Source organism: Elgaria multicarinata, chromosome 3 (assembly GCF_023053635.1).
Source record: "Elgaria multicarinata webbii isolate HBS135686 ecotype San Diego chromosome 3, rElgMul1.1.pri, whole genome shotgun sequence".
Classification (NCBI taxonomy): domain Eukaryota; kingdom Metazoa; phylum Chordata; class Lepidosauria; order Squamata; family Anguidae; genus Elgaria; species Elgaria multicarinata.
In genome coordinates this window covers 112,745,187-112,772,732 of record NC_086173.1, presented here as the reverse complement: position 1 = coordinate 112,772,732, position 27,546 = coordinate 112,745,187, and the positions used below count along the sequence as shown (strand labels likewise).

At 39.1% G+C, this 27,546-nt stretch overlaps 1 protein-coding gene across 1 annotated transcript in view; it reads right to left on the bottom strand.

Moving 5' to 3' along the window:
* CACNA1D (calcium voltage-gated channel subunit alpha1 D) overlaps window positions 1-27,546 on the bottom strand; it is a 256,993-nt gene that overhangs the window by 138,728 nt on the left and 90,719 nt on the right. The window contains exons 6-8 of the mRNA XM_063121273.1: window positions 24,941-25,093; window positions 23,663-23,859; window positions 13,316-13,419 (exon numbers count right to left, since the gene is read on the bottom strand). Of these exons, the coding sequence (XP_062977343.1) occupies window positions 13,316-13,419; window positions 23,663-23,859; window positions 24,941-25,093 (454 nt within the window). The remainder of the gene's footprint in view (window positions 1-13,315; window positions 13,420-23,662; window positions 23,860-24,940; window positions 25,094-27,546) is intronic.

The following is a 27,546-nucleotide window of genomic DNA, read 5'->3' as shown; positions in this document are numbered from 1 at the left end:
GCTATTACTGCATCTGCTACAAAGCATTTTATAGTTGTTTTATTTTTTAATATCTGTATTTTGATATTTATCAGTCACTTCCTCTTAATAGCAGACATCTATCTGCATGAGTGACTGCCCAGGGGAAAAACAACAGAAGCAATAAAAACAAAAACAAAACAAGGTTTTATGTCAGCTATAATACCAAACGCTCTGTAATTTTATTTCTTCAGAACTGTGTTTTTCTTTATTTAAAAGAGTATGCATTTTTCCAACTAACTTCAAAGATGAGCTTTTTGACTGGGATCTATGTAAAAATATACAGGCTACAATCACAAATCAGAATTAGGTTTGCGTATACTAAGTGGGTTTATGCCTAACTCTGAGCTAGACTGTACCCAATGGGTTTATGCCTAACTCTGAGCTACATTGTGCTCAGGGTTGGCCCTATGCATTTTTCTTCCAGAGGTGAAGGACATACAAAATCTGACTGGATGCTCAGTTGAATATTACTTCAACATTGGTGAAGGGACAATATCCTCTACTGTACCTGAGGGCAACAGGGTAGATTAAAGTGTGCATAACAGGTTACTGTAGGAGATTTAGGGGGAATGGGGAAGGGTTGCTGCCACCCCTGGCATCAGCCAACTGAGAATTTCATTTTTATTCACAAAACATGTGAGCATGCCCTGTTCGAAGTTCCAAACATAAAGGCAAGCACACATCCACCAAAAATATCCACAAATTGTTGAACATGTGCTCATGTTCATCTCGTTCATGGTTCCCAGTTTGATTTGTGCAAACTTTCCTAATTTATGCAAATTTCCTCTTTAGATTGCATCAGCCACACTTTAGCCTATGGGGGGAAGTTGAACAAACTAGGAAACTTGAACGAATTTGGAGAAACTTGCACAAATCTCCATTTGAGCATTTCTTGATTTGCGCAGGGTTCCCTTTTGTACAGAGTGAGCCGAGATTGCAAACATGAATAGGAATTGGGCACAAGACAAGCGGCAAACTGGAGCTCAAATGTCGTCTATTCACCCATCTCCACTCAATCTGCCTGATGGTAGGATAAGCCCTACTTATGCCCCAAAGATTTTCAGGAGGATCACCTAGCTAGTGAATTTAAACAAAAATATTCCTTGTGATAACCTGTATGTCTGTTGACCCAAACTTACAATAATGCATCTGTGCAATTGCCAAGTTGTAACCCAGAGATACATATCATGCCTTTAAGATTCCTGAGAAAATATCTGTGGCGATACCCACCTTTCTGTCCCTTAGGTATGTCTGAGTTTGTATGTCTACAGAGTGCGGAATGTTTGACTGAGTGGGTGTGGCTAGTGATGCTGTGAGAAAGGGGGAGGAGTATAAATAGTTGGCTCAGGGGATTGTGAGTTAGTTTAGTGTGTGGTTGGTTTGAGGTGTGGTTTTAGTCTGGGAGTTTGTGCTTCATGAGAGTGTTTGGTGTGTGAGGACTGAAAAGAGATAGGATTTTAAGGGACTTGGGATTGTTGTTTTAAATATAAAAATAAGCAGGTTTGATCTAAATTGAAATACTAAAGATCTGTTAAATTTCAATAAACTTTACTTTGTGTTCTGTTACCACAAACCACGTGTCAGCTCGGATTTATTACCTGCTATATTACACAGTGTAAAAACATCTAACAATACACCTGCAGTTCAGTACCTCAACAATAGAACGTATTTTCCAAAACCCTTTACCTTGTTCCCTCACATATAGGGGAAAGGTTGTGTTGTTTTTACCCTTTCCTCAGGCTTTTCAAGAAGTGGCGCTTGGCTTGAGGAAGGTGTGCTAGGCAAGGCCTTCTGTATGAGGTCAGTGCCGTCGCAATATCCCACACCCACTTTTCCCTGATATCTTTCTGAATCCACCCTCTTCCCAGCCAACACTAATAACAGGGCACAAGGTATCCTGCACAGCAAACAGGCATGGGAGAAACACGGATAAAAGGACGAAGGAAGGAACAAGCGGGAAAAGCCATAGCTTCCTATTCATGTTCTTCATCAGGGATTTTAAAGGCAAAACATGCATCTACAGATGGCAATTTGGCAATGCTATGTGTTTAGTACACTAAGATCAGATCATATGCTTCAGGGCAGGTACTGTATTATTTTGATTTATCTGGGAGGCACTCTGGGAGACTTTCTGGCTAAACAGCAGGGTATACGTGTAATAAATAAATAAATAAATAAATGTTTTAAAACTAAGAACATTCATAGCACCATAACTTGAAAAGATTCTATCCATGGTGGGACAAGAAGTCACCATTTTCAAATGTGGGGAGGTACCTGAAATAATACTTAAGTGTTTTTTCTGAGGGCTCAGACTGTGAGTATCTCTGAAAGGATCCCCTCAGCTTATTTGGTGTAGGTAGAGAAACGTTTCAACTTTCTCTACTCATCTCTGGAGAACTGGGGCCACTTTCACATGAAAGTAGTCCTCAGAGAAAAGCTGAAAACCAACTGAGAGCTTTTAGTTTCTTGGATGTGATCTACAGTTGCCAAAGTCTCTCAGTAACACTGGCTGTAAGCATGGTTACAAGCTCAAACCAAGACTTGGAATAAATATAAGCATTGTTTCCCCATCCTCTGTGGAAAATACAAACTTGGTGATGGTGGAACCTATTTTCCACAGCCTATTTTGTATTTCTTTCATATTCCTCATAAATTGATTGGACACATTATCTGAATTATGTTTTCCTCCTGATTAAGGGATCTGTTACAAAGGCCTTATCTACACCTACAGCCCTTTTGCAAGGGAGGAAGGGTGGTTGCAAATTTTCCTGCTTCCAGGATCGACACTCACAGTGCACAAGTGAGCAAAATTTTCTGCATTTTCAGGAGTGCCATTAGAGGAGGACATGTGCCCCATGACTGCGCTTCTGCACGTGGATCAGGAGAAGTGGGCGGGGATAGGCAGATTGCATGGCTACAGGGATGTGGGTTTTTTTATGACTCATCAGAGATGTGCACCAACGCAAATGCACAGCTACATATGGGGTGGATAGGGAGCATTGAATATGCGATGCTGCTCAGACATGTTTGTGTTAAAAAAAATACACACTCTCACTGCCACAACACGCTGATACACATCCAAAACATGTGCCAAAAATGGCTGCCACATCCACTCCCACACACCTCCGGTATGGCTGCACATGCTCCTGACAAGGGACTGGCTGTTGGCTGAGCCAGGAACTTGCACCAAAAAGCAATAGCTTCGTGAAGGGAGGGGCACACCAGCCACAGACTTCGGAATTGTACCGAGATAGCCAAAAAAAATGTGACAAAAGCAGTCAGCAATATTCCAGGAAAACTGAGGGGTGGACCCGAGATCACTGGGGGAGGAACTGTGTGTCATGTGGCCCAGTAGGGATGACTGATATTATTCTGGAATAAACGGCTGGTGTAGAGAAGGCCAAAGACTCAAAAGTTGCTATATATTAGATATATGTTGTTATATGTTAATATTATGGGGGATTCATAGCTTGTCCTATGTTAATTAAACATTAAAACTATCACTTCAATCTAAGTGAATTATACACTTTTTTGTGTAAAGTATGTGAAGGAAATACAAAACACTTGAGCTTAAGCTACATTTTAATTCCACTTTGAACCTGACCCATTTAGCAGCTATGTGTAGATTATGGGTTACATTTATTACCTCACAATTTCTAAAACTATTTTTCTTATAGCAAGTTTTCTTATAGCTTGACCATGTATGAGAGACAATGGAAACATTTTTGTTAAGGGATTACATGCCTCATCAAACAGTAGACTGGATCACAGTTAGAAAACTGATTTTAAAAGGCCTAGAACTGTTTGATCACCCCCATATCAAGGCTTATTTAATGGCACACTTCATTTTGAAGTGGAATGCTGCTGCTTTTATTTTTGATTCTTGCTTCACCTATTCATCTGAGAAAGGGACGCTTTTATCCTCTCATTCGCTTTCTTCCTATTAATCCCCGACTCTGCTGAGAAAAGGAATACTGTCAAGACCTGTTCATTTTCCTTTGCCAAAAAACAGCAGCTGACAGTTCATTGCCATCTTCTATTTTGTGCATCATTATTTAAATGCCTTTTCCTATTAATCCTCCATGTGCCATGTAGACAAGCTTTCTTAGATACATGTTTATATAGGCATATATAATAGTCAGACCTATTTCTCATTGCACTAATCCCTGGACTTTCATAGTAAGAGCATCTTGACTGCTGTACTATACTGCAAGAATGTCAGAAAATAAATGCTAAATGAATAAAATTATTACTTTATCCTGCAATACTTGCCTATAGTAGGATGTACATAAGAACATGTCAATACATACTCCCTTCTTGCCCTCAGGCAATAAAATAAATGCAACTTACAGAGATTTATTAACGTATATTTGAAATGATCTTATTTGTTCCCATGGCTACCCAAAGAAATAGAAATGCCTTCAGCTGAATCTGTCTTCAGAAGAAAATATTCTCTAGTGGTTAGGGCTGTTCTTGCGGAACAGATTATCATGTCTCAATTAAAGCTGTTCCACTTGTAAATAAGAAATTATTCTTACAAATTCAGATTTTCTTTGTTAACAGTAAAATAATTCAGCAACAATTACTTCTTAAGCATGCCATTTACATATGATTTTTGTACTGAAAAGTTATTAATTCAATTCCTTTTCTTTACAAATAATTGCCACTTGACAAGTGGGTCTGTTCCATGTTTTTAATGCAACAATCCTCAAACTACTTATTAAAGCTTTGACCATATGACCTCAGTTGTCAGGGCTCAGCTTCAGCACTACAGTGGGCTGTATAGTTTATGGATAGGATTTGATCTGAAGTAGTCTGGAAGGGTCTGAGCCTCTGGGATGTCAGAATCTGTGTGTGTTGATCTCTGTCAGCATTCACAAAGCAGAACAGAGGGGAAGTCACCCTACTCCCTGTCCACCTGATGGTTTGTCCTTGTTAAAGAGGGAGGTCAGAAGGCTGCCATGAGAACCTGACAGAAGTGGGGAGAGGTTTGCAGAAAACCACCCAGATTGAAGCGTCAATGCTGGAGGGCCAAAAAGAGACATCCTGTTTGGACAAGCCTCCTTGAAAGGCCAAAAGCTCTTGTTTGTCAAGTGGTCTGGAGGTGTCTTACAGTCAGGCTTTCCCTTTTTAAGTTGAATAGCAATATTCTCTTCTTCATTGCCTGAACCCCTCTGTTTGGATTTACCATCATCTGAGCCTCTGGAGGCAGTCTGCACATGGACTCTCCTTCTAATGGGAAATTTGGGTTACTAAGCACTTGCCATGAAAAGTACCATTATGCTTTTCATAGAACTCCTGTTTGCTGCAGAATGTGTGTCTTTCTTGCTGTCACCCAGAGTGCTGGCAGGCTGGGTTTGATCCTGACATTTGGACTTTTCTCTGCCTGGACTCATGCAATGTGGAGTTATCCCAAGGCAAAGACTATAGCATGGAACTCTTCGCTTGTGTGGGCTTACTCGTGGACGTAATAGACCTTGGCCATTTAGCGCAGAGATCCCAACAAAGGTTCTGGGTTGGATGAAGTGTGTGTGTGTGTGTGTGTGTGTGTGTGTGTGTGTGTGTGTGCGCGCGTGTTTGGGCCTTTTCTAGAACTTTTGCCTCTGATCACCTGAGCATGAAGCCCCCAGAAATTATTCCAGTTCTTTGCACTGTTTGTAGAAATTCATGTCTTTGATTGCCTGGGAAGGTTGACCCCAGGAATCATGATTGCCTGGGAAGGATAGTCCCATGAGTCCTGAGGCTTTCCCCCTATGTTTTGAGCCACAGAGATTTGCAGCTCTCTTTCTTAGTTGTAGTTTTTAGCTTTGGACTGGTATCGAATTACATAGAGCCTATAGGTAATGACCATCTGCTATATGATTTTGGAAAAGAGTAACCTTTAAGTTTTTGTCATGGGATTTCTCACAATTAAGAAGTCTCACTAATTTGGGTGCCCATGTTAGTTTGCTTGAGCATGTGTGCTGGAAGAATTGGTCTTGCTGAATAAATCAAAGATTCAAGTAGTATTCTCTTTCAAACAATGAAAAACACACACCCCAAATTGGAAAGGGCATACCAGGCACAACCGTGATAACTACCTCCTCTTGCTTGTCCCCAGCATCTGGGAATCAAACAGAGCTATACTGCTCTTAATTCAGAGGCGGAATAATTGGCAACCATGACTAATTGCCATTAAAGGTCCTGGCCCTTCACTTGTTTATTCTCTTTTTGAAGCTGTTTGAGCTAGAAACCATTGCCACTTCTGCGTGGTAGTGAACCCCATAAAATAACTGAATTACATTACTGTAGAAGGGAGAAAGCGAAACTGGTCTCTACACCATGGAGAGTGCTGGAACATTGACACTTGAGGTCAGAAACAGCTTCTCATTCAGATTCTCTTAATTAAACTTCTCTTTACAACTTTGCAGTTGGAAACAATGTAAATGAAAGATAAAATAAATACATTTGGCAGCTAATTAAAAGACTTTTAGCCAATTAATGCTTTGACTTCTAACCAATTATAACTATTCATTAACCCATTGAATTCATATGCATGCTGCTAGGCTCTGTGCCTTTTCAATGCACTTCTTGTGCTCAGCAAGGGTCTCTTTTTACATTTACAGCCCACCCCTGAAGAAGCTTTTCCTTCCCTTTGCTAGCTGCATCAGTATGTTATGCTCCGCTCACTGCTAGACGGTGAGCTGGAATGTTTAGGTTCACGTCCCACCCTAGCTACAGACGCTGGGTGGCCTTGAGAAAAATCACTCCTTTGACTCTGTAAAGCTTAGAATACTGCCTCATAAGGGCATTTCGAGTGTGAAAGAGATTAGGATTTCAATATACCCTGCACGGTTGTTTGTAATTTTATATAAATTATATCTTTATAATAATTATATCCTTATAACCTGACTTTGTTCTTACTTTCACACTGTTAGTTTTATTGTCCCCTGTGCCTATTTGGTGCATTCTCTTCCATTTCTTATTGTTTTATTATGATTTAATTAGAATTTAAACCTATGTGGCAGGGTGTTGCTGTTTTATTCTTTTACTATGTACAGCACCATGTACATTGAGGTGCTATATAAATAAATAAATAATAATAATAATAATAATAATAATAAGTGGGTGTTTTTTAAAAAAAGAGGGGGAAAGAATGGCATCCTACAGAATCCTTTGCATTGATCTCCATTCAGTGGATTGTGCCTGGAATATGACCCTATAGATGTGTCTAAAAACAAAGCTTACAGGCATGAGATAAGGTTTAGTTGATCTATATTATTGTATTAGGGAAAGTGTACATCCAGACTGTAACCTTAAATTGAAGTTAGTATGGGAGGAATGTCAAGCATGCTACAGAAGGAACCACAAAAAAAAAAAAAAAACCTCCAAAAACTGCAAGGTGAATCAGCAAGATTTTCATCTGGAATATGATCTGGGAGGAACATCTTCAACAGAAGTAAAATGTTCTTTCTAGGCTGCTTAAAGCTATACATTAGTATAGCTCTAAGCACTTATACTTATGCAAATGGAAATCTAACTGCAAACTAAAGGTTTCCATGAAATTAAAACTGTTTCAACCATCACCGTTCATATTGAGAAAGAAGCATTTACTACCATTGTATAATAATGACAAAAGAAAATACTGACTTTTGACAAAATGAATTAAATATATAACAGCCATCTAACATTTGTGTTCAAATGCTTGGAATTTATCTGCTATTGTCAACAGACTCCTTAATTTAAAATACTTACTGAGGACATGCCTTCTCTTGGCCCTCTATGTTCTATAAAACTAACTGATAATCATACAAATTACCTCTTTAGTGTTTTTTTTAAAGCAATTTCAACATTCCATTCTCACATACTCACCTTCAGAAAAGGCTAGATGTAAAACAAACAAAAATCTTCTAAATTAGATCTTATCTACATGTACATCATTCTAGCAACACATCAGTCAGTCATGCAGTTGACATAGAGAAAGGCAACACAGAAATGTGAAGATCACAACAGTAGACACATTTCAACACATTGAGCATATATCAACATCACAAGAAACAGTAATCTAGAAACAACTTTAGCACAGATTCCAGATTTTAGTTTTTAAAATCCAGAGAACCAAATACAGCCATGTTTTTAAGTCACAGGGGTTCTTTTGGAGAACTTTGAAAATTGCATTATGAGGGTCCGTTTGTATTTTATAAAACTGTGTAACAGTGCAATCCTGTATATTTCTACTGAAGCCCCATTGACTTTAATGGGACTACTCCCATGGAAGAGTGTATATGATTGCAGCTTGAATGACATTATATGTGAGAATAGAAATCATATTATGAGCAAGGTTAAAAATAGAGATGGCTGTGCACACCTGCCTACACTGATGTCCCAGGTAAATCAGTGGGAGAAGGAGCTACCCGAAGAGCACAGCCACACAACATCTCTGAATATCCACCTGTTAGCTCTCCTAAAAGTCATTCCAATTAAAAAAAATATTGTGTCTCCCAGAGTTGAGTAATATCAACATTTTTACAATTAAATACTGGGACGCAGGAGGCATATTGTACAAGTCAGTTCGACCATTTCCCTTGGATATGAAGATTCAAAGCCAATTTGAAAAAAATGCTATTGTGTTCATTCCTTCAGAGAAAACTGTGCTTATTGCTCTAGGCTTAGAGAAAGCCTTTACTGCTGCATCTATGCCAGCAGAGTGATACTTTTTTTTCACATCAGGTTGAGAGAAGCCGTCAATATGTTTAGAGACTGGGTTTTCCTGAAGCCCATGTGCATTCTTCACACAAAAGAATACATACATTTATACATATACAGCTCAAAAGTTCCTGGGGGAAATGACAATGGTATAACGGGAATTATTTTCTTTCCACTGGGGCTATTCCCACTCTGTGTAATCTCTTCACATACTAGTAAAACAGGGACCCCCAAGCAGGCACATGTGAGAGCTAAAAGAGTGGGGGAGGGGTGGCAAGAGCACTTGTGTAAGATCCACCCCACCCCACCCCCCATGGTACATCTTCCCTATCTCCAACCTTTTGTGCTGAGCGGCAAGGTATGAAGGAGCTTCCACTCATGCTCTTCACTTGAATCTGAGTAGAAGTCTCTAGAGGATTGGGAAGCCTATTTTACCAGAGTTCCCAATCATATAGAGGTTTCTATTCACACTCAGGTGAACACAAGTAGAAGCCCCTTTCAGAAACTTGCTGCTCAGCAAAGCAAAATTGGGAACAGAGAGAGCAGGGCCATCACACACTTTTTGTCCTCACATGTGCGGAGTGAATTCCTGCACAGTTAGTAAAATACAACATTTTGGCTGGCTGTCCTACATCCCAAATAATTATTATCTTTATCAAATATTTTAAATTTTATTCCAAATTAAAAACAAAGTGACATCAACTTTGGGAACAATTGATCAGTGTTTCTCTTCAGCAAGCCCAGGGAGAACACAAAATATGCACATAGCACAGCATAGATTAATTTCAATAGGTGTTGCTCACAAAATGTTTCTAGTGAGTTGTTCTCATTCTCCTTTAATTACGTCTAAATATTACTTTTGTCTTAACATGTTTTTTGATTATGGAATTAATAAATATAATATATGAGTTTGAGAAGCAGAAAAATGCTCCTTAAAACCTATAGAATGTACTGTCTCAGAGTACGGCAGTTAATAATGCCCTTTGTAGGATGTTATAGAGTAACAGCTTGTTTTATTTCATATTGTTTTTAACCATTTTAATAATATCTAGCTAAGTCTGCTATTCTTAACTTAGGTGAATTAGGACATGCAATGGTTAATTAGCACATACAGCTCACTGGGATTAATGAGGAAGTGCAATGTTATATTTATTGACTCTGGTTGTGTTCTGTGGGTAATCCTACAAATGAGAGAGAGAACAGAGCAGGGCTGGGAACCCTGTGGCCCTCCAGATGTTGTTGGACTCAGCATGGCCAATGGTCAGGGTTGATGGCAGTTCTAGTCCAGCAACATCTGAAGGGCTACAGATTGTTGTAGAGCATAATGTCAGTCGTGGCATGAAGAGACCTGCATTCAAACCCTTGAATCTTCCTGGCTGGCCTAAGGCAAGTCACTCTCTTTTAGCCTAACCCTGACAAACAAGGATGTTGTGGGTATCAATATAGCTGCCAGAAATTCCTTGAAAGATGCAATTCAAATAAATATAGTTCCACTGAAGTTAATTAATGTGCTGAAACTCATTTAAGCATTTTCTGTAACTCTAGGAGCAGGGGTCTAGGAACAAGCCAAGTAAGTCATGGCTTAAGGCCTCATATTATGAGGGGCCTCTACATACGTTGGAGATAACTAAGATGTAAGATAACTAAGATGGAATTGCTTTGGCTTAAATATGTTGGAAGGTCTGGTGTGAATTACAGCAGAGTTGCCTTATATAGAGAAAACATGGCAACGGAGCATTTAATGCAATAAGTGCAAAGTAGAGCCAGTTCTAAAAAAGTTCAAATTAACTTACTTCATTAGTTCTTTTATACACATCTTTAGAGAAGGCTATCTCACACTATTTAACTACAAGCACCCCTAACACTGGGTGGTATCCTTTCATTATCCTATTATGCTGTAGTACACTGTTTTCTCTTTATTATTATGGTATGAGGCCTCTGAATCTTGATATGGCTCAGGGTTTCAGTTTGTCTTAATCCAACTCTGATTAGGAGTGAAATGTGATAAAAGATCAGTCACTAGCAATTCAATTTAAAGAATCTCAAAATAGTAGAGCTGGAAAGACATTTCCCCCAAGACCAATCAGGCTAAACAGGTATTGGGCAGTGTAAGGCATCGACTTTGTTAAAATTGTTTCTGGACATCAGGAAAAACTTCCTGACTGTTAAAGCAGTACGACAATGGAACCAGTTACGTAGGGAGGTTGTGGGCTCTCCCACACTAGAGGCATTCAAAAGGCAGCTGGATATCTGTCAGATATGCTTTAGGGTGGATTCTTGCATCGAGCGGGGGTTTGGACTTGATGGCCTTATAGACACCTTCCTATGATTCTATGATTTTAATTATTTATTTCTGAGTGTAGAGATTCTGATTTTATTCAAAATCACTACTCTCACAATAAAATCCACAGTTTAGATGTTTTTAAAAAGGTATTTGTATTTCAGAGGGGCCATTTTCCAGGATCTTCTTAAAAACATTTTTGCTGTAACATTGCCATTCAAACAAAGACCATCTACGCACACAATAAGGGGTTAGGTGACACCACAAGCCTGCTACATTTTTATTGCTATTACTCAGCTGAAGAAATGCTTTGCCACTGCCTTTCAAAACTGTAGCTTTTAGAGTGCAGTCCTATGCATATCTACTCTGAAGTGAGCCTAAGTGAATTCAATGGGATGTACTCCAAGGTGTATATAGGAGAGCACCCTTAGTTAACTATACTGTACATATCACCACAAAACATTTTGTTGTCTACTTTGCTTTTACTATTATTCTGTGGAAAATATTTGTGTTAAGGTTGTATGACACACTTACAGTACACAGAATAATGCAGTTAATGAGGCCATAACAGTTTGGAAAAATACTGCCCAGTTTTAAGTGGAACAATAAAATTGCTGCTAATTCCTTGAACCTAGATGACTATGAAATTCTGACTTACTGACCTAACTTCCAGAGGAATGTTTCACCAAAGCCCTATGCAAGGGTTCACCTGCAACATGTAAGGTGCAAGTCCCGCCCTCAACATTCCCATGCACCCAGCTGCTCTTAGAGATCTTCGTGCATTTAGATGTAGGATCTGAAAGGGGGTTGTAAGTGCATTCTGCTTAATATGTTTAGAACCATAAAGACTGGAAACCCTGATTAGAAAGGAGTTCCCAAACACATTGAAAGCCTTGTAAGCACATTCAGCGGAACACATTTATAACCCACTTACAGACCTTCAGGCTAATTGCGCAAGATTTTCTAAGAGCAGCCAGGTCTGCAGGGATTTGGGAGGTGGATCTTGCATGTGCACTCACATACCCTCTTCTGTTTAGCCCTCCTATGTTAGGGGTAAATGCCTGCATTGGTCTTAAGTCAAAGAAAAATTGATGAAGAAGCTCCCTCGTGATAGAAAGACCACCCACAGATTGAAGAAAAATATAGACAACACAATCTGAATCTCTGATCCTGAACCAAAACCCACCATTGATCATGATGCAGACCATATGTGGGGTCACTCTAGGCCAGGAGTGGGCAACATGTGGCCCTCCAAATGTTGCTGGACTGCAACTCCCAACAGCCCTAGCCAGCACAGCCAATGGGAATCCAATGCAGTCCAACAACATCTGGAAGGTTATGAGTTCCCCAACCCTGTTCTAGCCCTACTTCTGTATGGTGCAAGTCTTATTTGCTTGCCCTTGAGAATCTGAGTAGTGATCACGCTCAGTTTAATACCACTGCACCTATTTGTCTGTCAATTAATCATTTCCAGTCACTTGGACTGGTTCATTCTTCTGCCAGTGTCATTGGTGGCTTGAGATGAAGTACAAGATGAGGGCTGGATAGGAGGAACTTCTGCTTATGGTGCCCACATAACTACATCTTCCCTTACATGATTATGCAGACACCATCTTGATGGGGATGTGCCACCATGCCCAGTTCTTCTTACAATACAGGCAAGGAGGTTTCAAAAGCACATGGTGATGGGTTAAGAAGCTATCCCTTTGGCAGCTATAGGGTGCTTGCACCCACCAATTCTTGTGACTTTCATAGTCAACAATGAGAGCCAGCTGCCTTCACGCTTTCCTGGATTATATTCAACGTCTTTAGGTAGGATATCTCTATTTATATAGAGGAGGCATCCAATGCTTTGTAGAAATGAACAATGTGTGTAAATAGAAATAGGAAATGTAAAGCACCTGCACACGGGCATATCTTATTGCTAGTTACATAAAAGGTCTGTTTGTGTCAGCTTTTCCATGCTGAAGCTAGACTTGCAGAAATGGATAAAAGTCTTTACCAATATGTAAAAATATAAATGCTTACGCAGGTGTCATCAATCACTCATTGTGTGCAAAATAACGTTATCTACTGTATTTACCAGAAATTATATTTTAAGAAGTTAGTACTTTATTTTGTGAATCCTCAAGGATGGGGGGTTGGCAAGCACTGTAAACACAGGATGTCATAGACAGATACAAGCACGAAGTTCAGACATTCAGAAGAGCAAATCACCGGTAAAATGACATAACAATCCAAGGCACATGCAGAAAAGCCATCACTGTGACGCATAGGCCATTTTACACACTGCAGTGGAATATACACAAGGTTAATCTAACTGCTTACCCACTAAGTACACCAAGAACCAGGTTAAGAACGAAAAATGAGCCAAGAATGATAAGACTAACAAAATAGATCCATGGCCATTCACATCCTATTGCATCATTTACCTGTAAAATGTAAGGAAATATGTTATGAATCAGCTATTCACTACACAGCAGAGTCCTTTTGCAATTGACAGATCACATAGGTATATTCAGTGTACCGTATCCCTGCTTTTTAGTATCTCTGAGCTCCAGAACTTATTTACACTGCAGTTCACCAGGCTTATCAATATCGCAGTACTATGAAAATACACAATTGCTACTTTTTGAAAGAAGAAATGGTGTAGTATATAATTTTTAAATATCTGGATTCTATTTAACTGTAGCAATTAACATTGTTTTTGAACGTTATGCCTTATGGAAGAAGATAACTATTAAAGGTTTGGGATTTTTGTACTGGTATTTAAGGCACTGATTAATTGCTATTTGCAGAAGTTTTCATATGTAAATAGTTGTTTTAAAATAATCTCCAGAAATTTGTCTTGGCTTTAGTACACTGAATTAGCCTTTGGGAGACTGAAGTTGCTCTATAAAGAAAGTCCCAACATTTCACTTTAAAAATCTGTTTCCCAATTCTTTTTATATCCTCTCTGTAATATACCTATGTGTTCGTGTCAACCGAACACTGGACTCTGCTTCTAGGACGAAAAAGGTGTATGCTTACCCGCTCAATACACCAAGTACAAGATTTAGAACGAAAAATGACCCAAAGATGACGAGACTGACAAAATACACCCATGGCAATTCAAATCCCATAGCATCATTCATCTGTAAGAAATAAGATGATCTTATAGAAACAGTTTACTTTCATTTGTAATAGTGAACAATCGGTGGACGAAGAACACATACAAATGAGAGAATTGCACTCCCTTTAATAATGATCAGATATAACTGGAGGAAGAGGAGTCAAGTACTGGCCACCTTACATTCCCACTCTGAAATGCACACTCAGAAATCAAGGAGTTAAAAGCATTAGAACTCAGCATGTGGATCTTATGTGAGAATTTTTATTCTCTTAAATATAAAATGTTAAAGTTCATTTTGGAAGACACAAGAGACATGGCAATATGTGGAAGAAAACTTCTACATGTTATAGACATTTAGGTGTTCTTATGTTTCCTGCTGTCTTACAAAGCAGGAAGGGAACAGTAGGGTGAAGGTTTTTTTAAAAAAAGTTTAACACTATATCGTCATTTAAATCTGAAGTGTCAACAGCTTAGTCAGCCCTTTCTGTTTTCCATGTATCACTTTAAACCACTGAATCCAGAAATTTAGCAGCTGAACACCAGATAAAAGGCACATGAGAAAAATATATTTTGGGTTGAGTGTTCTCCAGGACTTTTCAGATTATCATTTTGTTGTGCAATAAATACATAATTGTTATTTATTTATTGTAAAAGATTTATGTTCTTTCTCTTACAGTGATTCTATTGATAAGAAATTAAAGTTTCCTAGCAATATTTTGTTTCTAGGACTAGTTGATCCTTCCACCAGCTAGAATTCAAGCTTTTTGGACTTGGTGTGAAACATGGTTGTACAACACAGGGGCACCTATTGGACAATGCTCATGATGTCACAGTTGAGACACTTCTCTCCCTCTGTGCTAAAACAATTTTGTCAATATTTTTAAAAAGTTCAATATGATCTTTACTACAGATGACAGCTATTCTGTGTCCGTTTCATAGAATGTCTAGATGCCTACTGCATTGCTATTGAGAGGTCTTAAAGGTTACCAGCACTGTAAACAAACTACAATGGAGGAATCCTGATTATACCCAGCTCCAGCATTTTTTAAAGAAGTAAAAATATTGAAACATTTCCCCCTTTTTAAATATGTACATTAAATTGATGGAGAGCAGTAATCCACATTCTAATGTTATAGGATTGCAGTTATAAAGAATATATTTGTCCCTGCTCTAGAAGAATCTGATTTTTAATCACACAGGTACTAGCTACCTTCTGTTCATTTTCCCCACAGTTGTTCTTGTGCATGAAGATTGATTTTGGAGTGTGTTACTTGAAAACTGGGTGTTAATCATTCATATTTGATGTGTATAGGACTGCAATATGTCTCCACCAGCCTCTTTTACCGGACTTGCATAAGTAGAAAATGAAATACCATTTTTTTACTTGCATTGCGTAATGTTTTAATTGGCATTTAACTCACTGGTACTTTTATCAGCATCTAGAATAGCCTTGGAAATCAGGGCTTTCTGAAATAGTGCGAGCTGTTCCAGCAGGCTTTGATATCTGCACAGTAGGTCAGCTAACCCAAGAACACAGACTTCAAAGTCTGCTGGGCAGCTCTTGCCTCTCTCCCCCTCTCTCTCAAGGATGTCAGACAGTTTCTCAAAACCTTGCTGATTTCAAAGACCCTGTTCCGGCTTTCAGTTATCAAGCTGGCTTAAAATGAAATACCTTTTGAATTGAACAGCCTTACCAACAGCTTATTGGCTAGGAAAAAGTGGCCTAACTTCTTCTCTAGGCCCTTTGGGCTTCAACTATGCTGAGTGCAATGTTGAAGGAATGAGGTATTACAGGTGTTGTACAACACAGGGGCACTTCCACTTCTTTATGTCTCTTCTCACCTCTTTATGTAGTATAATTATTTTATTTTATTTATTACATTTATATACCACCCCATAGCCAAAGCTCTCTGTGTGGTTTATAAAAGTTAATACAGTGGCTGTGTTAATACATGATTATAAGCCTGGCTTATTGTAAATGAGCTATGTGCAGGTACATGCACACAGTTCACTTGTGCTGTGCTCCTCTGCCTAGGGCAGGGGTCGGCAAAGTGTAGCCCTCACTGCCCCCACCACAGCCCCCTGTGCGCTCCCCAAACTGCAATTTTTTAAAACAAACCCAAACCAAAATGGCAACTGCAGTGGCCATTTTGAAGGTTCTGGGCTATTGCAGTGAAAACAATCTAATTTGACTCTTTTGGCACTCCATACCCACTCTTGGACACACACACACACATATTTATTTATTTATTTATTATTTGAAACATTTGTATCCCGCCCTATATCACTAGGATCTCTTATATGATGCTGCAGGGAGTGTAGTGCAGCCCAAGGGGGGTCCAGCGGACCAAACTGGCTTCTCAAAGCTGCCCACCCCTGCCCTAATGCAACTGTTAAACAAAACAGGTAGGGTTTGTTTAGTGTGTTGTCTGAACCAGGAATCATGGCTTTTCTCTCCCCGTACAAGCCAGGATCACAACCTTGGAATCCTGGCTTGTAAGGGGAACAATAAGCTAGAATTCCCAATTCAGATGAGACATTAAAAAAAAATCCCTTCCTGGTTTGTTTAGTGGTTGTGAGGAAGAGGAATGCAGGTGCAAATGAACTGTGTGCACCAGCGTGCAGCTTATTGACAGTTGGTCAGGATTCATTGGAATCCTGGCTTATCAGTCTGTTCAACTATGTGATGTCATCATAATGTGTATCCCCCCCCTATACTTCCAGTGGCCAGTAATGTAAAGGCCAAACAACGTAGTCTGGGCACGCGTGCTTGTTTTTTGTTTTTTACTTTCAGTTATAATTGCAGGGTAGATACAGCACCATGTACATTGATGGTGCTATATAAATAAATAATAATAATAATAATCAGGATTGGGGCCATGGCACATAGGGAGGCTTTTTCAAGCCTTTAATGAAGATTGCTGCACAATACAATGATGACACATCACCTATTTCCAGGAAGAGGTGGGGAAAAGACAGGAAGGACTGGCAGCTTTCTGTTTTTTGTAACATCTGATTACATCCCTAATATACACTGTATTCCAAATCCGGAGGAGCTGAAGTCTACTGCAAACTTGCAATTTTACAGAGACAAAGCCAAAACCATTAATCACCTGACAAATGTAATGAGCTCATCCTACACTAATAAATAGACATCAATCAGATATAGTGCAACCAGCTAGATTTTGAATTCAGGCATTTCCCAAAGACATCACGTTGACTTTTTTTTTATAATGCGCCTAATCAATTATGCTGGCCCAGTATTGTGATGACATCTGCTGTACTTAGACACAATTTTAATTGCCACACATATATTATATTAAAGTCTATAAATCATTTATAGAAAGCCTTAAGTAATTAAGTGAGAGATTTGTTTCTAAATATGCCATAAAGGCATAGTGACAAGCTATTATAGACAAGACTCCGCTCAGGTTACCCAGTTACCTATTGAACGTTGGGAGCCTACAATTTATTGCAGTCAGCTAACCATTGATTAAACTATATCAAGGGCTCTCAACAGGAGACACAGGCCTTGTTCAAAGTGCAAACAGCTGCAGCAACTAGAACAAACAAAGACTCATATTCTGATCCAGAACCAGCCTTAGCGCATGCCTTGGTTGGTATTAAAGGATCAGCATGCCAATTATAATACTATATGGTAGCAATACTTAATAGGGGACTTTTGTTCTGCGCCCCCCTCCCCGTTTTTCTAGTCATTCTGCCTTCTCTTTGGTAGATTACTTAATATTCACTTTCTTGCATACATATTACAGGGCAATGATATTAATAGGAAATGCTCATTAGCCTGTGCTCAGTGATAAAGTCAAGAAAAGCTCTCAGTTCTCGCATCACAAGACCTCTTTTTTCTCATCAAAAGTAGAGTGAGAATAAATTTAGTAAGGAAGAAGTTGAGAAACAGAATTCAGTCTAATGGAGATTATGCAAGGTCACTTGCCCATCAAGCAATCACTGTCCAATAGGGCTTAATGTAAGTAGGCCCTGAGTAAGCCAACCATGATTTTGTTTTAGGCCATGATTTTTTGAGACGATGCATGTTTCAGAAAGCATATAGTACTTTCTTAAAAGAGAACAGTTCCATGATCCTCTGACACTCTCTGTTAGGTATATCATAAACCTAAGATACAAGGAATCATGTCAGAGTAGATTAGGTTCTCTTCAGTTGAGGTGGGTATTTCCTTGTAAAGCAGTTTAAAAACATTGCTCTATAGGTGGGCTCAGCAGGCTGTACTGTTCATTTGAAACTCTGACATTTAATCAGCATACCTCGATGCTCTCTTCTAAGCTGCAGACTTGTTAATATTTATAATTTTCCTCTGATAGTGCTACCCACATGTCTGAATGTTACTGAGATACCTATAATGGTGTCTTCTCCTAGCCCCCTAGCCCTGCAGCTGCACTCTCTTGCTCTCTCTGCTTCTATAGTTTCTCATGAGATAGTCAAACATTTCTGTCATGTTTAGGATTTCAGATAGGTGCCTAGAAATACCCCTTTTAATTAGAAAAAGGAATGATCAATCTTAAAGTTCCCTACTTTTTAATTCCAATTGGGCTTGTTTAGGAAAACCTTGCAATGAACTGGGTCCACGATCAACATCTGAAATATTTTCTGTAATCTTATTAACATGAAATTGAATTTTACTGACTTACATTTAACTTTGAAAAACACTGCATGCTGTTCATCACTTTTAATGAACTTATTATTGTCATTCGGAATTCTCAACACCATAAAATATTAGAAGTCTGTTCTTTGTACCTTAAAACTAAAGACATGGGGCACATGACATGACCATATTTACTTTAATTTCTTTAAAATATGTATATGGAACTTTAGAGTACCAAAGGTTGGATCCGGAGGGCTGGATCCACAGTTGGTCATCTGTTAACGTAGCAAAACACTAGTGTGAAGGATTTTCTGTTTCCCCTATAGCCCCCTCCGTGCCCTCAAATCTGCTCCAAAGAATTGGGGTAAACTCTGGAGTAGTTTCAGGGCATGCATAGGGGACTGCAGGAGGGAGGAGAGGATGGTTTAGTCTCATTGCAAAAGCAGAAGTCTACTCATGCAGATATCCTAGTTTTTTTAAATTTTGCTGAATCACTTTTATTTTAAATCTCGAAATGTGGGCACAACATATACATCTTTCCTTCTCAGACCATACCTCCATTTTTATAGATGGAGGATGTTACAGTACACACATTAGCCCCTTCACATTAGCGTACACATGTGATCAAGGAGCAGCAGGACCACACCCCTGAGGTTGTGTAATTTCCCCCAACATCCACACATTAGATATGGATATAAAGGTAGAGTCAGCAGCGCATCCTCACTACTCCTTGACCATGTGAGCACCCCTTCATATGCAGTGGGCCACAGTGCATACACATTTAGACTCTTTTGCTGATCAAAAAAAAAACCAAGGAAATAGTTGTACGGATTGCTGCAACACTTCCATTACTGAATTAATAAAACCAAGCCATGTCCAAAGTAACTACTTTACCAGATTTGTTAGTATTTTCATTATTATAATTTTAGGTCTCCTGTGCACAGCCTGACTTCAACATCTGTTCTAGTCCCCTATCACTGCACACATATTGTATCTGAGAAGGCAGGCGTAATTTTCAATGGTCCCCATAGATTTCTATGGAACCAAGTAAATGGGCTACAATCTGGGTCACAGATGAGAGAGTGCAAAACCTCCTACTAGCCTCAAACCCTGTAGTTCTAGGGCAAAAGGCAGGTTTAATCCTCACCAAACTTACTTTCCTTCATATGTGTAAATAACTGCCCATTTAATGATATGGCAAAAGTATATATATGCAGTGATCCATTTAGGGTCAATGCTGTAGTGGGGAGAAAACTTGTCCACCAGCCCTGACACTGGGTGGCCTGGCATGCACCCATGTGGGGTGGGTTGTTACAATGAACAGGGTTACGTTGTGCCCCTTCTCCCAAAATTCTCTGTAATATAAAGGCCCTCCCACCAAACATATATAGCCACCACCACCCATCATGGCAGATATTTCCCTAGTTTACAATTAAATCAGCTGAAGTGGACAAAAATAGCATCTGTGGCAATTGTTTTCGTTGCTGAATATGTAAACAGATACAGCAGTTATTTCTGTTTCCATGGCTGGCAGTGAACGCTACGTGGGGGATATGAATTAAATCCCCATTGACTGCATAAACTTTCAGCATTAGTGCTGGTGGTCTTCTGCCACTTTCAGCAGGATATTGGCTTTGGCTGCAAGAATCTCAGAAGTTTCTACCTTGATAGAAGTTGCTAACTGCCATTATCTTTGGACACGTGCACACTGTACAGCTATATTTTTTAAAAATGATATCGTTCTGCATATGAGGACAGAGTATCTCATCCTAATATTTGACATCATTCTGCTAAATTTAGGAAAAAGTAGAAATAAAATAAGTAACGTTTTGAAAAGTAGATTATATATGCCTCAATATTTTGCTTCAGAATGATCTACTGAATATCTATTTTTATAATGCCATTTGCTGTGAAGCTGAATCACAAACATTCCGTTCCAAATATTGCATATATTATGGCAGGCCAGTCCAGAAAGTAATTTCTTTATACTTGTGCCAACATCAGCATGTTGAAAGCAGGCACTCGTGCCAGATCAGTTGTACATAGGGTGACAAAGAATATGTGGGTGGATGCCACCCTAAAAAATGTGCTTCAGTGTCTTTTTCAACATTACACAACAGAGGGATAGTCGGCTATTTGGTGTGGGGGAGGCTATGCCTATAGCCATTAGATCTGCTTGCAACCAAATCTTTACCTGGTGATTAGCAGAACATCTGTATCAGTGGAGGAGGCTACAGCTTGGTTCAAAACCTCTTTCAAAGACCTTACAAGTATGAAGGCTCAATATTGGGATAGTCTCCTCATAGCTTCCACATTAGGCTTCTGCAGTTGCATTTCCTGATTACAAAAGTAGCTGAAACATGGATGGCCTCTGGAATAGCCAGAAAACATATATACTACCCATTTCATGTCATTGCCACAAAGCTTTCATTGCCAACAGGGTTTTTTTTTCTGTACACAAAAACTTGCTAAGTTTCCATGTATTATCAGGCTGACACAATATTATCCTTCAATGTCCACGGAAAAAAGTTCTGCTGGAAGATTGATTAATTTGGTCAGTCTTTCAGTGATATTGGACAAGATGGGTGTTTCTCAGATGACAAGGAATTTGTGTGCCACACATATGGTACCCCAGATGCTAAAAGTATTCATGTTTTTAATTCAGTTTTATGTATTTTATACTTATTGTGTTCTCCGCCTCGATCCAAACGGAGAGGTGGGTAAGAAATAAAATGATGATGATGATGATGATGTCAGGTTACACCCATTTATCAAAGGCAAGTGGGATATGTAGATGTTCTTGAGCTTCCATGTGCAAAGATCTGGCTGCAAGCAAATCAAATGGTTATAGGTGTTGTTTCCTCTGAATATGTCTCCCCCTTGAAGGAGTCTGATGTATTATCTGTTGTCTAGACAAGGTTATCTCTGGACTGTCTGGAACTAGTGACAGGTGATGTAGAACAAAATAGAACACAGCACAATGTGCCTATTTCAAAAACAGAAGTAATGCCATCAACTGTTCCAATCCTGTTGCTCTATAGTTTGTTTATACTTTTTAATGTAAATGATAACCAGATGCTGATATATTCTGAAATCACTGTACCTTCACATAATTGAACAACCCATGTTTATGTCTGCCCATTTGTATCTACAGGCTATTTATAGTATGGTATTTACGGCATATTTATTGCATGTCATTTTGTAATGTGTTTATAAGTTATGGCTTTGACTTGTATTAACAGTCATAACTTTGTGGGTATCAATCTGGTTTGGATATAGGTTTTAAATAGTGTGTTGGACTGCAGACAACATTGCCGGTTGAATCCATGTTTTGCCATAGTTTCCTGTACTTGTGTTACTCAAGCCCTTTTAGCAAGTCACCAGTCCAAAGATGGAATTCCATACTGTTCTAGGTTTGGTAGTCCAGCTCCTTACTGCCATATTTGGGGGTGTAGCATGCCTAAATCAATCCATTACTTTCAGTGCTCTGACAATTTTCCTAAAAGTTGCCTAAGCCATGCTGTACAGTGATATGTGACCTTGAAAATTACCCTAAAGTAATTTCTTGAGGATAGCAACCACCAATATCATCTTTGTCACCCAATATGTAATTGAACTGGCATGGGTATCTGCTTTTAATGCAATGACACAAGGTAACTCATTTTCTATAGCACTTTTTAGATGTTGGCTGGCCTACAACTACTGTAATAGTACTCTGACTTTGGATTGAATGCATGTTCTATAAAGAAATAGAAGAGCCAATCAGCAGTCCTAGATTTAGGCTGCAATCCTAAACAACATACAAGGGAGTTAGCCTCATTGTACACAGTAGGAGCTCTGTCTGCATAAAGATGTGTACAGTTTGCTACTGACGTTGTGTATAAAACTTTTTTATACACAACAGATTTTACCTAGATATATAATATAATTAGTCTAAGACTGGGTTGGGAAGTGTGTGTAGATATTGCTGGACAACAGCTCCCATCAGCCACACCCAACATGGCCAATGGTCACAGATTATGGGATTTGTAGTTCAACATCTGGATGGCCACATGTTCCCTCTAAAGCACCCTATTGCAAATAGAGCTGCTAATGCCTTCGGTCTCCATAACTCTGATTATTTAGGTTCAAACTGCATTTCAAGGCACCAATTGATTCTGATGCATTTGCTCTATGTATATTTATTAATCCCAATATTTTCAATTGATCCTGCTCAATGGATAGTGTTCTTAAGAATACATATCTGAGTAATGAGTACTGAGTAGCATTCATACTCTTAGTATGAATTCATAAGTGGCTATATATTTAGCACCTAGGATTAAAAGCTTGTAGGCATAATTTAAGTTAGTACTGTTAACTAGCACTCCTTTATAATATCACGTTAGCTTTTCTCAGCATTGGGCACTACATCAATAGCAGGTAGTTCTAAAAAACAGAGATGATTCATTGTCCTCTTATAAGGAAATTAAAATACAAAATAATTTAATCACTGTTTTTCATTATACTTCATGAACTGGATGTTTGCCAAATGGGTTGCAAACTCAAAAGGACATCAATCCATTTGAGAGCATGCTGATATGTAATTGTAAATAAGTAAAATAACTTCAAAAATACTAAAAGTGAGCTTTATAAAATCATAAAATACCTTCACAAACCTGGAGATTTGTATGTCACATGCTGTTTGGAAGCACAGAAACACAAGATTCAAATTGTCCATATGAATTTGCTTTAAAGTGAATTTGCTTTAAACACACAGAGAATACATTTCAGTTGGAGAAATCCAGGAAAGTCTTGTAACTGGAAGAAGAGTGCAGCTGTGTTCATTTCACTGAAGTGGCTCACAAAGACTTATGAAAGGCAGAATACTTCAAGACAGAGGAGTTTTCCTTTACATATGGAAGACTACTTCCAAATACACGAAAAGTGTTTCTCGTTACTTACCCAATATAGCACATCAGTCCATCCTTCCATGGTTATACATTGGAACACAGTTAACATTGCATAGCCAAAATTATCAAAGTTGGTTATGCCTCCATTTGGTCCGGGCCAGCCACCCTTACATTCAGTGCCATTAATGGGACACTGGCGTCCACTCCCTGAGAATGCACAAGGTGCAGGATCATCTTCAGCTAACATCTCTAAAAACAGATAAAACACATTTCAGATTGAGAAGTCTTCAACATCTGGCTTGAAGAAAGGCATACCAATGATTATATCTAGAAAGGCCAGCAGCCATGTGTGAGCCCAACTCAAAGTTCCTGTGAGCTGGGCTGTACATGGATACAGTCAATCACAGCAATTTCTATAATTCTGCCACCTTGCCTGTATTGTAAGAAGATCTGGGCATGGTGGCACATCCCCATCAAGATGGTGTCTGCATAATCATGTAAGGAAGCAGAAGTTCCTCCTATCCAGCCCTCATCTTGTACTTCATCTCAAGCCACCAACGACACTGGCAGAAGAATGGACCAGTCCAAGTGACTGGAAATGATTAATTAACAGATTTGGGATGTCTTGTAGCATTTCTAGATCTCCAGTGTTTCTATTAATCATCCCATTATTGTGTGCTACCTTTAGCGACAAGTTTAAATCTACGCTAGCTAGCTACCGTTTCATAGACCAGTTGTCAATGGTTTTAACATGACGTCAAGTTTAATAAGGTCGCAGCTTCCCTGTAAGGTTGATAAGGAGGACAATTTCATACATTGCAATACAGTAAGAAAGGTGGCAGTGAAACTAATGCACACTTCTACTTTCCCAGCTTCTGCTGTGACATCTAAAATAGGGAACCCTTGAGTTCTTGGATTGTATTGAGAGTGATACCTGTGAGCTCCCTTTTGCATTATTACAGCAAACTGCTGTAATCTACAATCTAGCTCTAATTACTTTTTATTTGTTCTATTTTATTCATTTTGATCACATTTCTATACTACCCAATAGCAGATGAATTCTAAGCAGTTCACAAAAGTTAAAGCAACATGATAAAACATAATACAACATTTAATATAAAGTTCGAAACTAAATGTAAAAGTAAAATCCAGCTGAAGTGTAAAGATCTAAAAAATTTTTACAATGACTTGTTTAAAACAAAAAAAAACCCTGAAGCATAAAATGCCTGAGGCGGGGTGGGTGAGGGTTAGGGAAGGTAATCTTTTTACAAGTCTTGATTTAAAATGCAACAATTCTGTTCCAGTTATAAGTAACAATCTCTTTGCTCACCTGTATTGTCAAAGAAACATGATTTGTGCATTTTTCCAATAAAAAGTTCCAATCCTATAATAGCATAGATTATGATTACAAATAATACCAAAAGGGCAATATGGAGCAAGGGAACCATGGCTTTTATAATGGAGTTCAGGACAACCTGTAAACCTGTAACAAAAAGCACACAGAGAAATGGTTTACTGAATTTTAGAATCACATAATTAGAAACAGATAATACAAGAGGACAAATAGAAGGCCATCATCATTTTTAAACAACAACACTTTGGTTGCCTTAGCAGAAAATCCTACAGCTCATACAGTTAAGAGTTTGGGAAATACTCCATTAAGAGGACTGTTCAAGGCTAGTGGTGCTTCAGAAAGTCCTTAAAGTTTAGCACTCTTAAAATGTTGAATTCCAATTCAAAAGTCTAAGAAAAATGTCCTTGGCTCTACGTAACAGAAATGAACAAGTGGCCCTGCAACAAAATGTTGCAGTATATCCCCAGCTCCTAAGAGGAGTGCTCCCGTTCAGCATCCCAGCCAGCCTGAAACAGCGCCTTGTAACCCTGTTCAGACCTGGGGAGGGGGGGGGCAGGGCAGGGCAGGAGATTCAAGAGAAGGAAGAGAAAGGGGGCAGTTGTTTTTCTTTCCTACCCATCCCTGCCAAGGCCTTCGTGATATATAATATCTCTGCCTTAGATACTCTAGAAAACAATGGCCAGTCAAGAGTGGCCAATACCAAACTAGGTTTAATGAAACTACACCTACTTTAAGAATGCCGCACAAGAGCACTCATATTTGGGGCTACCAGCCCAGAACTGGAACGTTTAATAATTATATAGAGGGATTGGGGCGGGTGAGTGTATGAAGAATAAGAAAGAGGAAAAGTGTTATTTTTTTCTTTTCCTTGCTCCTGAAATGTCCCTGCATGCTAGAGCAGAGGGGGGGAGGGGGTTTTGTTTTCCCTAATGGCACACATCCCCCCTTCACATCCAAAAAGCTTACTATACACACATCCCCCCTCCAGGATGCTTACTATGCAGGCTTGAATCGCTTAACTCTCTGGCCTTAGCTAGACCTAAGGTTTATCCTGGGATAGTCCCAGGGTCATCTCTGCCTGCTTCCGGGATCCCCTGTGTGTCTTTTACAAGAACAGGGATGACCCCGGGACAATCCAGGGATAAACCTTAGGTCTAGCTAAGGCCTCTCTGTTCCCCCATATTCAGCTTACACCTCCCCACCCCTTAATTGTCATCCCAACATCCCATACATCCTACAAGTTCACAGGTCATTATTTAACTATATTTATAAATAGTTTGTAGTTACTTATTTAACTATATTTATAAATCACTTATATTAAAGAAATTTCTAAGTGATGTACAAAAAAAAAGTCTTCATGCAGTTGGGAATAGTATATTTTCAGTAAGCATTGACCTGGCTTGCACGTTAACAACCAGCCATGGGTTAATTAACTTATGGCTAGTTGGGGCCAGGCAGGAGCAAGTAAGCACACTATCTCCCACCCACTCGTGTCCACTTTGCATCTGGTTTAAAAAACAGCCCAGGATTGCACTGTTACTGGGTTGTTTGGCATGACATGTGAACGTGGAGCTCTGAGTTGCTGAGGGGGAAACAATCCAGTTTTAATCCATGGTTTGTTATAGAACTCACAAATGTTCCTGGCTTGTTTTCTAAACCGGATACAAAGTGTTGAGCAGGCAGGAGGCAATGTGCCCATGCACTTCCCACACAGCTCCAACAACCCATGGGTTGTTGTTACGTACAAACCAGGTCACTGAAAACCCAGAAGGGTTGCCACCTGCCTAACATGAAATAGTTGGGAGTTGTGTAATTTTTTTCCTAATTATTATTATTATTATTGTTATTATTATTATTATTTATTTATATAGCACCATCAACGTACATGGTGCTGTACAGAGTAAAACAATAAATAGCAAGAACCTGCCGCAAATGCTTACATTCTAATAAAATCATAATAAAACCATAAGGAGGGGAAGAGAATGCACCAAACAGGCAGTATAAAAGTCAGAACAAAATCAAGTTTTAAAAGCTTTAGGAAAAAGAAAAGTTTTTAGCTGAGCTTTAAAAGCTGCGATTGAACTTGTAGTTCTCAAATGTTCTGGAAGAGTGTTCCAGGCGTAAGGGGCAGCCGAAGAAAATGGACGAAGCCGAGCAAGGGAAGTAGAGACCCTTGGGAAGGTGAGAAACATGGCATCAGAGGAGCGAAGAGCACGAGCGGGGCAATAGTGTGAGATGAGAGAGGAAAGATAGGAAGGAGATAGACAGTAAAAAGCTTTGTAGGTCAACAGGAGAAGTTTATATTGGATTCTGAAGTGAATTGGAAGCCAATGAAGAGATTTCAGAAGTGGAGTAACATGGTCAGAGCGGCAAGCCAAGAAGATGATCTTAGCAGCAGAGTGGTGGACAGAAACCAATGGACTGATGTGAGAAGAAGGAAGGCCAGTGAGAAGAAGTTTGCAGTAGTCCAACCGAGAAATAACCAAAGCATGAACAAGAGTCTTGGCAGAAGAGACAGACAAAATGATCGAATCCTGGCAATATTATACAGGAAAAAATGACAGGACTTAGCTACTGCCTCA